This window comes from Populus nigra, chromosome 15 (assembly GCF_951802175.1).
Source record: "Populus nigra chromosome 15, ddPopNigr1.1, whole genome shotgun sequence".
NCBI lineage: Eukaryota > Viridiplantae > Streptophyta > Magnoliopsida > Malpighiales > Salicaceae > Populus > Populus nigra.
Genome location: NC_084866.1, coordinates 1,062,182 through 1,076,042, shown reverse-complemented (window position 1 = coordinate 1,076,042; position 13,861 = coordinate 1,062,182). Strand labels below are relative to the sequence as shown.

Here is a 13,861-nt window from a genome sequence, read left to right as displayed (position 1 = left end):
TTTTTAAAAAATAAATTTAAAAAAAGACATGATTAGTTAAAATTGTTTATTTTGAAATGAATTTTTACATACAAAATAAATGAAAATAGTATCTATTAATACAAAAACATGTTATTTTAGTGTTTATAAAAAAAAAAAAAGAGGTTTGAAATGCAATTAGAAGTTTAATGTAAAAAATAGAAATTATTTTACTAAGAGTTTTTCTGGTATTATAGTAATGGTTGTTTTTCTAAGTGTTTTTTACTTGGAAATATATCAAAATAATATTTTTTTTATTTTTTAAAATTTATTTTTAACATCAACACATTAAAATAATCTAAAAACACTAAAAAAATCAATTTAAAAATAAAATTAAATTTTGAACCGAGAGAGTTTTGGTAAAAAAACAGAAGCTGCCACAGTAATCTCTTAGCTACTTCAGCCAGGACATGTGAAGAAAAGAAAAAAAAGTGCCAAAGTCTGTAAAAGGGCATTGCAGTAGATTTTATCATAAAAATGCCTTTCAAAGAGAGCTGGCAGATGAAGCTTATAAGCTGACTAGAGCTTAACCTCTGTGAGATAATGGTATCATTATAGCATAGGTCTTAGCAACTTATTCGAATTTCAAATGAGAAACTCTACTTCCATGGATGAAGGATGACTGCACCAGTAAATACAATTGACAGACTAGCATGGCAGATGCAGGGCAAGAAGCGGCTGCTTCCTTTTGTTCATGGTACAACAGGTGGGAGAGATGTTTTTCCCGAAGTGTGTGTATAATTCCTCTTTGTTTACAAGCCTCTGCTAAAATAACCTCCCTCTTTACAGAGAATTTATCCGAAACTTTTGCTATAATAAAACCTGCAAAAACCTGTGTCCAGGAAAGCTAATTTGTAAGAGTATGTGCTCTTATCATCGCCTCAATATTGCTTTTTCGAGTTTGATACTGACTGGGGCGAGGATGCTGTCAAGATTTCAGAATTAGAACAGGACTTTTCGCTGTGTGACGTTGTCAGAGGGTTCATACGGATAACATGAAAAATATTGATGTTTTCAGTTTTCTTAGAGTCAGAAACTTCTGACAAGTGGTGATTTTTTAACACAAACGCATCCAGTTCTTGAGAAGACCGGCAGCTCATGAGGTTCCCTGGAAAAGAAAATCGAAGGGATTTACCACACGAGTTTCAGATGCCATGGCAATACTTTGTGGATTCTGTATTCGTACTTACAGGGATCAGTTCTCCTTTGGGACACAGTTTCAGTTACTTCGCATCCTTGAAAGTTCTTCATTTGTTAAGTTTCATTTGATGTATATCGACACTGAAATTTGGAGAGATGTCAAAATGTTAAAACCTTTAGAAAAATATATAATATTATGTTTTTTTAATAGCTTTTCGATAATTTTATAAAAGGATGTCAAATCATCGAAACAACAAATTAATATTTTATATATCTCTTATTCGACAATCAAAAATCGATATATTTCTTTCATTGTCATATAATTAAATCGAAAAATCAAAAGCTCCCTTGTCATATAATTAATATTAATATATTAACTCGTGTAATTTTTATTCATTAAATTAAACAAATACATCAATTTTTTAGTTTTTGCATAATGCTGTGCTTGCTCCCTTTTTTTTGTCAAAATATACTTCTTACTCGCATCAAAGGGAACTTAGATGGTTACTTCGTTAAATTTACCGGTGTTAAAAAACCAAATGTAGTGGATGAGCCTTGGAATATGCTGGGATGCCTTGGGAAAGCCAAGGGCAGACAGCCGGCTGAAAAAGAGCAGAGGAGAAAGGGTTAAAACCGGCCACCATCTGTTCAGGTCCAGGATTTTCTGGTGGAAATCCAATGGACACCGTTTCTTATCTTAAAGGTAAGTTCCAAGCATTCATTGTTCACAGTGAGTAGGGTCTGGCATCATGATTTGGCTTTCCTGTCTCAAAAACAGAGGTTTAAAGAAATGGTCAATGGAGAAATGCAGGAGGGCAGGAACTGTTTAAAGATGGCCTGCCTGATAGCTTGCAACAGCAAACGTAAAGTATCTGGAAAAAAATGCATTGAACCAGTGGTTCGGCTCATGTCAAGGACACATCACAGCTGTTATGATCCATAATAAAACAATTTTTTCATGCTTTGCCAGTGAAATATATCAAACCAAATTATATCAGGCATAAAGCTATTAATTTTAAATCTTCTTTCAAGATAAAAGAAATCTGGGATCACTACAGAGAGAAGATATCTTTCGTAGTTTCTTGCTAAAACGTCAAGAATCCCAAAAGAAAATAAAAATATTAAAAAGATGGCTCAGAGAGTTGCTGTATGTGCTCAAAGAAGAGCTCCGAAAAGCTCCTCTCATACAAGAGGTGTCAGAATTATGAAGCACTCTTCATCACGGCCCTAAAGAAGGAAGAAACATAAGAGACGCAAGATGTAAAATGAAATAAAGCGGCTGTGCAGTCATCTAGGGTTTTTGAGAGATGGTGAGGAACACCGGGGTGTTGAGGGTTTTTATAGATCCTTAATGGGCTTTTAGATTTCTCTCAACCTCGTCATATCATACTTGGCCCAAGTACACAGGTAGGCCAAAAATCACTATTGGTCCCCCTACTTGTTTTTGGTCATTTTGACTCCTATGCATACTTTTCCCCTGCCTAATTGACCCTCTTATAATTGTTTTTTTTTGTTGCCTTTCTTCCTTTTAATCCTCATGCCATCTTCTTAGTGCCCGTTTTCTAGTGAAAAGCATTAAAATGATGATTTTCACTGGGAAACACAGGCGTAATCTTGTTTCTAAACTGTATTTGGGGGACTATTTCGTGATGATTAATACACTACACGCCACACAAAAGAAAGGAAAATAGTACATGGAATAATGGAATTAATGGAGGAAGTCTTCTTTGTTTTTTGGTTTTAAAAATGTTTTTCTAAAAAATTGAAATTTTTAGTTTTTTTCTTTACTTGAAATTAATATTTTTTTTTAAGTTTTCATATTATTTTGATATGTTGATATTAAAAATAAATTTAAAAAATATTATTTTGATATATTTTTAAATGAAAAATACTTTAAAAAATAACCGCTACCACAATATCAGACACTCATAGAAAAAAACAAAGAGAGAAGGGGTATGAAATCAATACAATGTCATCGAATGATATGAGATTGAAAAGGCAAATCTAGGCCATGTTTGTTTGTCATTAAGAAAGTTGGTTAACGGAAAACACTTTCTAGTCAAAAAATAATTTGGCTTGGTTTCCAGGAAAGTGTTTTCCTGAAAAATTTGGACAGAAAACACTTTCCGGAAGTTGTGAAAAAATTAGAAATGTCATATTATTTGCTGATTATATTAAATTTGATCCTCAAACTTTTGATTGTTATATATATTTTGTTTTGAATATTTATTTTTCAATTTCATCTCTTAAAATTTAATTTTTATATTAACTTTGGTTCTCATTTTTATAATTGTTATTTGCTTTTCTCTTATCATTTTCTTATTGAAATTTTTATCTATCAAATTTAGTCCTCATTCTTTTGATTGTTACTTATTTTATTTGAAATAATTTATGAAATATTTATTATTATTATTTTAATTTCTTCATCTTTCATTTTTTTTTAGATTTGATTTCTATTATTTTGATTATTATTTATTTTATTTGAGATAATTTATGAAATTATATTTTTTTTTCAATTTCATCCTCATTCAACTTTTTTATTTGTAAGATTTATTCCTCATTATTTTAATAAACTGAGAAAATAAAACATTAATAACTTATTTTCCAGCTCATTTTTCATGACATTAACATACACTAGAAAATGTTTTCCAACTTATTTTCTATTACACTACCAAACATCGGAAAATAATTCACTTTCCTGGAATTTACTTTCGCGGAATTCACTTTTAAAAAAAAAACTACTTTCCAGCAAACAAACATGGCTCTATTTTTCTTTTTTTGGCTTGAATGGGAGGCTCAACAGGCCTTGGGTTAACCCACTATACACCACTCTGAACTCGTCAAAATTGATAGGTGGTGAAAAATGTCAAGTAGCACAGGAATACTGGGGGACAAAATTTCTCTGTCTAACCAGCTCATGGAGATCATGGACAATCTTGAATACAGAATCAGGTCTGGCCAGCTTCAGTGCATTTTGTGACATGGCCTTGAGTTCATCTGCCTTTGGACCAAACCATTCAGCAACAATCTTTGCAATCTCTTTCGGTGATTTTGAGAACTTCCCGCATCCATTCTCTACCACATGAGGCACGTTGCCTACTTCCTGTATTATTAAAGATCAGGTGAGAGTTAAAAGCATGCACAGTTGGGGACCTGCAAAGTGCTGCTTCAACAAGAATGTATTCAGGGTACCCATTATCTAACATTCCATCCACGTTATAGAAACATATTATGCAGAATCCATGCAGATACAGGAGAAAGGGGCATCTTAACTGGTAATTCAACCTTGTCTGATACCGATCACTCTAAAAGGTATGATACAAACAAGAGGTTGACTTGAGTCATTTCTTAGAGATCTTGGCAAGATGAACAGGATCTTGGCAAGATGAACAAGGAGGTTAATAAATGCAATGAACGCCCTGAGGGATAATGCTTATGACTTTACATTGGCTGAATTCGGTACCAAGCATCATATTCCTAGCTTCGGGCCCTTTCCATAAGACTTCAATATACTTAATTTCCTTAATGCACAATTCCCTGAATTCAGGAAGGATAGAGCTTGCACTGCTACTCGTTATTAAGCTAATTTTTTTTTTTAAAGAGCACACATCAGAGATCCTGCCAGAGTACAGGCCTCATCCTACAATTGTCTGGTATCGCTATTTTAGGGTCTTTCCGCATTGCAGGTTTGCCAATGAGGGATTTCCGTATGCTAGAGCAGCATTGCCAAAACCAATCGGAGCTCAAGCCTGATTACAGCATATAATATGCTGAAGTCTACAATAAAGTTAGCCGACTTACTTGTCCAGCAATGTAATCATTCAAAATTATGGGAAGACCTCGAATCATTGCTTCTGCAATAGTCCCTGGTCCAGCCTGCAGAAACATAGTTATTACAAGATGGCAGATAATAACGAGGCTGAAGAAAAAATAACAGCAGAGTCATGGGAAGCTAACCTTTGTGATAATACAGTCACAAGCGCCCATGCACTCCTCCATTTTAGTGACAAAACCCTCCACCTATATGATGGAGCATCATATTCAGTACTATGCATGCCTTAGTGGCTGGCTACGAATGCACAAGGATGCTTAATGCCTTGTGAATATGAAAGAGATGTAAAATCCCTACACTATAGTCATCCAAATGACTGCTGCAGTATGTTGATGGACTATATCAATGAGAAGACAGCAGTGGATTATTTAAAGAGGATTCGAATCATTGTCGTGAGAAGTAGAAAAAGACTATTGGGCAGCAAGCACTGCCCAACTCTGTGACACAAATAGAATCTAGAGTTCAACTGGAAAAATCATGAGACTCTGATTGGGAGAGAGAAAAATAATAAGTTGATACCTTGACCGGAACCTTCCAATCAATCGAGAGTAATCTGTTAGTGAGCTTTTTGTTGCGACCACATATCACGAGGACTTGACCTTTGGGCTCTCCAAGATTCTCGTCATATAATGAATCCGCAAGTGCTCTTGCAATTGTCTCAATGGGACCCATCCCTTCCCCTCCTCCCATCAGTAACACAGCCGGAAGATCCTCATCCATTCCTAGTTCTCTTCTTAATTCACCCTAATAAATCCAAGTGAAATAACCTAAAGGAGTTAAATTAATGACTTTATTTTTCATGCCTAGGGTCAAGTTTTATCAAGTCAAATTGTCTTTCTAAGGAACCTGCTCGATATCATTTCTTACTTCAACTTCAAGTTTGCATACACAAAAACATAACTTCAATATAAAAGCCATGTTCCTGAGAATAAAACTGTTCAATACTGGTGCAATGTTAATACATCAGGCTGCCAAGAGCCCAAGGGAAATAGGTAAGTATTCAACTAGAATGATAACCAACCTTTGGTCTAACAGGCTTCACAAAAGAAGGCCGTACAGGAAGGCCATAAACCTTAATCTGTGAGGGCTTGAGCCCAGCTTTCATTGCCCTCTTTGATACATCTGTTGATGGACAATAACATCTCGTCACAAGCTTATGGAACCTAACCATACAGATGTAAGATATCAAAATTCTAATAATGAGGTACCGCTAAAACAACAAAAACAGCATATACAGAATCAACCATGTAGGATGACAAGTGCTTAGATCGGTGACAACAGTGGTAAAAACTATCTTCTGTAAAAGTCCCTTTGCCCTCAATATATGAAGAGGAACATGTTGCATCAGTGGATGGACACTGATAATGATGTCAGGCTGGTATTTCATCAATCCTTTTGCAACCTCTCTACCACAAACAGAAATTAATAATCAAATAAGAACAGAATTGCATGCTACCATAGAAACTATCCTGAACAAACAATACAAGTTCAACATCTGAGAAAATGATGAAGAATCAGGACAAGAAATACAAACAAAATTTGGTCATTAGAGTTGCCCAATGGGAATTATAACTGATAGTGCCTTTTTTTCCACCAAGAATATATGATAAAACAAAAGCTGATGTTGCTCTTGGAAATATAACTAACAGATATATATCCAAAGAAGATAGAAAGTCCCACCGAGCTATAAATGTTGAAGTTGCAGCAAAATTAGATTGATGAATCACACGTGGTGCAGTTCCATAATATGTCATTTTCCACAATGCCTCATGTTTCACCAGGAAATTATAGCTTCTGGGCAATTGATTAAATGGCCAAGGCGTATGTTCTGACCACAAATCAGTAATAAACACCTGCGACATGCACTCTTAACACACAGAACATGATCAACATAAACGTATCCTATCATCAACTAACCACTCCCCCCTTCTACACTAAATTGCTCACAAACCACAAAAATAAAAGAAAAAAAGAAAAAGAACTGGATACACAGTCCTTTCTTTTTTCATTACTTTCATTATCATAAACCAACATGTAGAAACTCAATTAACATAATAGCTGCACAACACTTGAAAGAACATAAATTGTCATTTTCTCAGGTTCCAAATGATAAAAAAAATCTCTTCCATTTCCTTTCCTTTAATTCCCTATTGGCAATGCACCGAGATATTCCCTAAGCAATGAAAGCAAATTTATATAGTATCATATTAGAAAAACTGACCTGATAATCATCACCAAATTCTTCATTGAAGGCAGCCTTAATAGCCTCAGCAGAAGCTCTATGACCACCACCAGTATCACTCATCAAAATGAGAACCCTTTTAGGACTCCCACCTTCTACACCATTCAAACGCACACCATCATCCAAAAGAGCACCACATCCATCATCTCTTAACCCATTAGTATTATTACCATCATTGCTACCAATATTATTATTACCATTATTATCTCCTGAACCAATCTGAACTGAAGCAAAGCCAATTGGGATTCTCTCGGAATGGAGCCTAATAGTCCTATTAAACTCACTCCAAACACTTCTAAAACCACTTCTACTACTCAAACTCAATGAAGCATTAACCTTTCTCGTTTTTAGACCAACCGGGCTATCAAAAAACAGAAAATCTGAACTAGAAAAAGATAACCCATTTGAGTTTATGCTTTGAACTGCTCTATTAAAAGCAAAGCCACCCATTTGAGCTACAAGTTCAAAGACAGAGCCTGATTCTTGGGTGGTGGTTACTGCCGAGGGGTTATGCATTGTGAGACAGAAAAACTTGCAGACTTCCAGGTTATTAGAGGATAATTAAGCATTCCATGTGGTCTTTAACATGTAAAAACAAATGGGTTATATATAAACAGCAAGAAAGATAATTGCTTTAAGATAAAATGTTAGAGAGAGGGGTGATTGTTAGGTGTTTGATATTGTGGCTGTGAGAGACAGTGAGGAGATATAGATACTGTAGAGAGAGAGGGGGTAGATTCCGAGAACATTTTTATTGGAAGAAAAGGATGTTCTTTGGAAAGAACGGGGACAAGTTGTGAAAGTGGGAGGGAGATGACCACTTCTTTTCGTGGGATTAGTTTGGTTGGATTTTGGTTTGAAGTTATGTACAAATCCATGCATGTAATATGTTATTGGCTTCTTGCCCTGGCAGGAAAAATTCTATTATCCATAATTAGTATTATATTTAAGTTAATTTAAAGTTGATAACTCAATTTGTCCTGATATATCAAGGTATTTCTCTAATTATCTTTTTATATCTGATTTAGAAAATTTATCCCAAAATATATGCTAAACTTCTATTTCATCATCCCAGCGGATATTCATGTTAATTTATCCAAATAAATTTATACCAAACTTTCTAATTACTTGATTAAAGGTCATGTTTGCCATGGCTATTCAACAACCTTTTTGAAAAAAAAATTTACTTTTAAATTATTATTTTTTATATTTTTTTATGTTTTAATTTACTAATATCAAAAATAAATTTTAAAAAATTAAAAAATATATTATTTTAATAAATTTTTAAATAAAAAAACATTTTAAAAACAATATTTTCCTAACAAAATTGCAGTCACTTTGCGATATAAACCATTTCACATCTATCAAGATTAAGTTATTTTCTAATTTTTTTCTAGAGATATATTTTTTTGGTAATATAATGTATAATATTTTTAAAAAAAATGATTTTTAATTAAAAATATATTAAGATAATTTTTTAATATTAACACATTAAAATAATAATAAAAAACCTTTAAAAAACACATTACATCTATCGAGATTGTATTTATCAAAACACGTTATGGACACCAAATTTACCTAACAAAATTGAATTTCACTTTTCGATACAAACCATTTTATATCTATGAAGATTAAATTCTTTTCTAATTTTTATGAGGAACATGTTTGTTTGGTAAAGCGTTGAGTAATGTTTTTTAAAAAATAATTACAATATATAAAAACAATATTTTTTCAGGTTTTTATTTTATTTTTAAAATTAATATATTAAAACTATTATAAAAATTTAAAAATATTAATTTAATATTTTTAAAATAAAAAACACTTTAAAAAACAGAACTAAAATGATGCTAATTAGACACTCAGTTTTGGTTCATTAAACTGATATTTATCGCATAGAAAACTCTACAATCTAATCAAAATCTATGCTAATTCAATGAAATATTTTAAATCTCGAACATTTTATTTTTATGAAATTAGCATTCAGGCTCACAAAAGGGGGGCTGTGATGACATCTTTGTGCTGATTTTTTTTCTATAAACGTCCCTGTCCAAAAGCACGAGAAGATCATCATGTGATATTTATGCATAATTGTGTGTATATTCGTGTTTAAGAATATAATTGCAGTTATTTTTTTAAAAAAAATTATACTTATAAATATATTAAAATATTTTTTTTATTTTTAAAAAATTATTTTTGATATCAATGCATTAAAATATTTTAAAAATACTTAAATTATATTAATTTAAAATAAAAAATAAAAATATTTAAAAAACATGTTTAAAATATAAAAACAAACCAGAACACCATGAAAAGTCGACAACTTTCTCGTGCTAGAGAACATGTGGTGCATAAGCCAGGCACTGGTTGGATTGTGTGAGTGGCCGAGTGGGGAACTCAACTTTGTCGTGCTAGAGACCGTTTGTGTTTTTTTTTACACTTCGTGGAAGATCCAATATGATCCAAGAGATCTTCCAAGTATTTTTCATGTTGAAAATTAGTGATGCGAGGCGTGCTGGTGTTACTTCCATTTGAAAGCATTAATTTATTTATATTATAAAGTAAAATTAGCTACTGGTATTCAAGTTTTGATAAAATTACGAGTTCATCCATCTATAATATATTAAAAAAATAAAATCAAAATAACATTCTTGATGGATTTCAAGATTAACCCATGAGTTAGCGCGGCGCCTGTCATGCCTCTTTAAGGCAAGACCTACCGTGAAGACAGCCCTCGCCGGCTCGACAATGCAGGCCAGCGTCCTCGTTGAACGTTGTGCTCACACGGTTATAGGGTTGTGAGGAAATGGAGGAGGGTTCCAGGGGCTTCACCAACCTAGAAAATTCTCAGGATTTTTTCAAAAATCAACCGACCCAAAGGCTAAACATGGAAAGTTGCTTGGAAAATAATTTTTTTTTTTAAAGAGATGACAGCTAGGATCTAGTAATGTCTATTTTGCCAAAACTAAAATTCTACCTTTTGCTCTTTAAAGGGCCTCTCGATTCGGCCACCAGGTACTCGTAGATATTGTATCATTTTTACTTGTGTGTTTTACTTATCTCGTGATAAAGAAGAGTGTGGGCGAAGAAATTTCTAGGTGATAAGAGATTTTTAGTAGCTAGATAAACATGAGCAAATTAAAAAAAAAAAAAGATAAATCTGGTAGAGAACTGGGCCGCTGCGGAGTGGCTGGAAGATTTCGACAAGAACCGGCCTGGTTCTGTAAGTAAATTACCTTATTCGGATGTTGCCCTCTCGGCTCTTGCCACAATGTGGCACCCCAAGGATGTAGGCCACGTGTTACATAGCATGGGTCAATCTAGATGCATCAATTGCATGGAAAATAAAGTTTAGGCCCAGAAGCAATTGCCAAAAGCCCATGACGAGAAATTCTGCATCCCCACATTACTTCTGGAGCAAAGCCCATGAATCTTTTGAGCCCACCTGGTATACAAGAGCCGATGACGACTTTGTAGCCCATAGATTTTTGTGCATCTCCTGGATAGAACAATGAGAAATTGCACTATTCACAAGTCGATTAGAATCAATTCTAATTCGAATTTGATTTAAATTTAATTAATAAATAAATTAAATTTACATGTTTGAATAAGATAAAATATAATTTATTTTGTTTTTTACATTATTTTTATCTTATTTCTTCAAAGTTTTCTAAAAAAAATGGATAAACAAGTATTTTTTAAAAAATAGTTTTCATATTAATTTTTTAAGATAAATATATCATCGAATCCTTGTATCAATTTTTATTTATTAAGATTAAGTTGGTATCCTATAAAATTTTAAGCAAGTCATTCATATCTGAAATATTAGTGTATTTATATAAAAATTATTTGATGATAAGATTTTTTTTAATTAGAATAACACACGAGATATATATCAATTTATCAACTTAATTATTTTTTAAGAAATACATGCACTCTAACAATTAAAATTTTGGAATTTTACAAATAAAAAATTTATATTCAAATTATTAGAAAAATAGGAGTGGAATTGTACATATGACCACCCCATGGTGCAGTTCAAGGCTAATTGTGTGTTTAATAATATTTTCTCTAGATTTGTATTTGATATATATATATATATATATATATTAGCACATTAAAACCATTAAAAAACACCTAAAAAATTCAATTAATTTAATGTTATTTAAAAAAAAACAGTTTGAAAAACTAGTTTCTCCTACCCTTCATGAGATTTCCCCCTCTATTTGGCAAAGCGAAAGGAAGCAAAACGTGAAGGAAGGAAACATAAATTCTTGGTGTGATCAATCAATACAGTAACAAAAGCAGGTAAATCACTTTTTTAGCTTTGCCAAGGTTAAAATCCATGCTAGAAACAAGTGCCTGAATCCGCCATGAAAGTGGCTTGATGCACTTGTTTCCAGCAAAGCCTATAGCAGTAAAACTCTGTCTTGCATATAGAAGACAAACATATCTTCTTACCCCAACTAGCCATTGGCATCAATTCTTGCATGATGGCACTTAGAATTTTGTCCTCCATCTTTTACAGAATTTCAAAGGCTTATAATACAAAGAGGGATATGTCTTTTCCCAAGAACCATTTCAAAGAGATAAAAGCAACCCTAAGCCCTTGATGTTGGATCATAATCATGGCTGTTTCTCTCTTGTAGGGCAGTTATTGAGAGCTGCTTGACCTTGTGAAAATTGAGGCTGAGGAGAGAGCCTCACGCATGTATGAAATTGATTTGGGGCGACAACTCGTTATCATAAAAGATATACCTTATCTAGGAAAGTTATGAAGCAATGATTCAACATCGAGAGCCTACGAAATAAGTTATGAAATGTGGAGCTAGATTTCACCAATCAAGTGATCACCCCCTTCAATGAACGTGTGCTATGATGTTACTCCTGTTTCCCGTGATTTTATTGATTTTAATAGTGTTTAAAAATACGGTTGAAATTATATATTTTAAATTTTTATAATTTCATATTATTTTGATGTAATAATATGAAAAATAATTTAAAAAATATATACTATTTTGATGCAATTCCAAATTAAAAATACTTTGAACCGCAATCATTATAACAATCTCAAACATACCTTTTATTTTTTTTTCTTTTGTTTAAAAAAGAAATTCATTGTATTAGTCCATTCTTTAAATAATTTCTTGTATACATTGTTGTCAAAGTCGTCAATCTTAAACCTAATCTTAGATCAAGTTTGAGATTAAACCAAGTAAAGAATTAATATGTTAAGACACAATTAATTTGATGATCTGGTTTGACGCAATTCATATCTGGATATGTTAATTATGAGATATTATAAAAAATTAAAATAATATTATTTTAATTTTTCATTAAAAAAAATGGGTTAACTAGATAATTCATGTTTGTACTCTCTTCTCCCAATAATGCGAGATTCAAAAAAAAAAAACAGTGAGATAATTATTAAGGAAAAAAGTACATATTCATCCATCACCAATTACCCACTTCTGAATTAGTTCCATAATAAAATGAACCTCTGTCTATCTATGGAACATTACCCAATTAATCCCTCTTCTTAAAATCATAAGAAATGGAGGGCTTATTTATCTTAAAACTATGTCATTTTCATCATAAATATTAATGTTTTCAAGGTAAAGTTGTCGTGAGGTTTTGTGACAGCCATGGTGTTTTTTCTAGTAATTAGTTATTTTTACTTAATTTGAAGAGAAAATCATGTAGTTCTCCCGAGAATGAAGGGGAAATCTTATGGGGATTAGAGGATAAATATAAGTAGTCACGACATGAATCTAATTTGAAGAGAGATAAAAGGATGGTAAAATAAAAAAATTAAATATAAATTTCACCAAAAATTATAAAATTATTTTTATCTACGCTGAGAAATATATCTATTTTTTAATTTTTTTCTCTCACTGTATTTCTCTTTTACACTTTAAAATTCCCCGTGAATGAATTACTTAATGAACGTGAATCTATGTGATTGATTTATTTATGGTTTTAATCTATAATAACTTGTTGATGACTCAACATAACAATGAACTATGGAGATTATTTGAATTTTTTGGCACCATGTACGGGATCATGGCACGAGGAATATAATTCAATGATTTTTTTTTTATTTTTTTTATGGTCACCTAGTTTTTTTTTTTAATAATTATGAGGGTGTTGTTTGCTCTTTATTCAGGGGTTTTGAGAGTATAGTAATATTTATTTTTTAAAATATATTTTGTTTATAAATATATCAAAATTATATTATTTTTTTATTTTAAAAAATTATTTTTAACATTACCATATCAAAATGATATGAAAACATTAAAAAAATTGATTTTTTTAAAAAAATAAAAAATAATTTTTTTTCAAAAACATTTTTAAAATATAAAAACAAACAATCACTGTATCAATAACAATCAAGTAATCTATCAGTATCAGTTTAGGTAAATTAATGAGTGTCCTTGGTTACCATTATTTACTCATCAGATGTATCTTTTTGATGTAAAATTTGATTAGGTTCGTTTAATCAATGCAATATTTAACTAAAATTAACTACTATCTTAGTCCTAAAGAGTGTCAACAATTTATGATAGAAAGCCGAGTTTGAATCTCACTGGTAGTGCATGTCTATTTGTTTATGTATATGTGTGTATTTTAAA

The 13,861-nt window shown here is 31.9% G+C and overlaps 1 protein-coding gene, 1 long non-coding RNA gene and 1 other non-coding gene across 5 annotated transcripts; all 3 read right to left on the bottom strand.

Moving 5' to 3' along the window:
• Positions 1-1,009: 1,009 nt before the first annotated feature.
• Positions 1,010-2,449, bottom strand: LOC133674933 (uncharacterized). The gene is made up of 2 exons (XR_009835283.1): positions 1,209-2,449; positions 1,010-1,126 (listed from the first exon to the last, which is right to left on the bottom strand). It is a non-coding gene; the product is annotated as an uncharacterized LOC133674933 (long non-coding RNA).
• On the bottom strand, positions 2,290-2,385 carry LOC133674969 (small nucleolar RNA snoR1). Its single transcript, XR_009835297.1, has one exon. It is a non-coding gene; the product is annotated as a small nucleolar RNA snoR1 (small nucleolar RNA).
• Positions 2,450-3,755: 1,306 nt separating the features above from the next.
• Positions 3,756-8,103, bottom strand: LOC133674929 (monogalactosyldiacylglycerol synthase, chloroplastic-like). Of its 3 annotated transcripts, XM_062096227.1 has the most exons (8): positions 7,212-8,097; positions 6,671-6,843; positions 6,235-6,396; positions 6,012-6,153; positions 5,510-5,734; positions 5,116-5,178; positions 4,960-5,034; positions 3,756-4,261 (listed from the first exon to the last, which is right to left on the bottom strand). In XM_062096227.1, exons 1-8 carry the CDS (start codon positions 7,746-7,748, stop codon positions 4,025-4,027), a joined length of 1,614 nt encoding a protein of 537 aa, XP_061952211.1. In that variant the 5' UTR covers positions 7,749-8,097; the 3' UTR covers positions 3,756-4,024. The 3 variants fall into 3 exon arrangements, with proteins under 3 accessions (XP_061952211.1, XP_061952213.1, XP_061952212.1); XM_062096229.1 differs by lacking the exon at positions 5,510-5,734 and having other exon boundaries at positions 7,212-8,103; XM_062096228.1 differs by lacking the exon at positions 6,235-6,396.
• Positions 8,104-13,861: the final 5,758 nt, after the last annotated feature.

Coding starts and splice junctions, on each gene's coding strand:
- LOC133674929 (XM_062096227.1), bottom strand. CDS start 7,748: ATGCATAACCCCTCGGCAGTAACCACCACCCAAGAATCAGGCTCTGTC. Junction 6,154..6,234: donor AGCACTTGTCATCCTACATG/GTTGATTCTGTA, acceptor CTGTATGGTTAG/GTTCCATAAGCTTGTGACGA. Junction 4,262..4,959: donor ATGATTACATTGCTGGACAA/GTAAGTCGGCTA, acceptor TTAATAATACAG/GAAGTAGGCAACGTGCCTCA.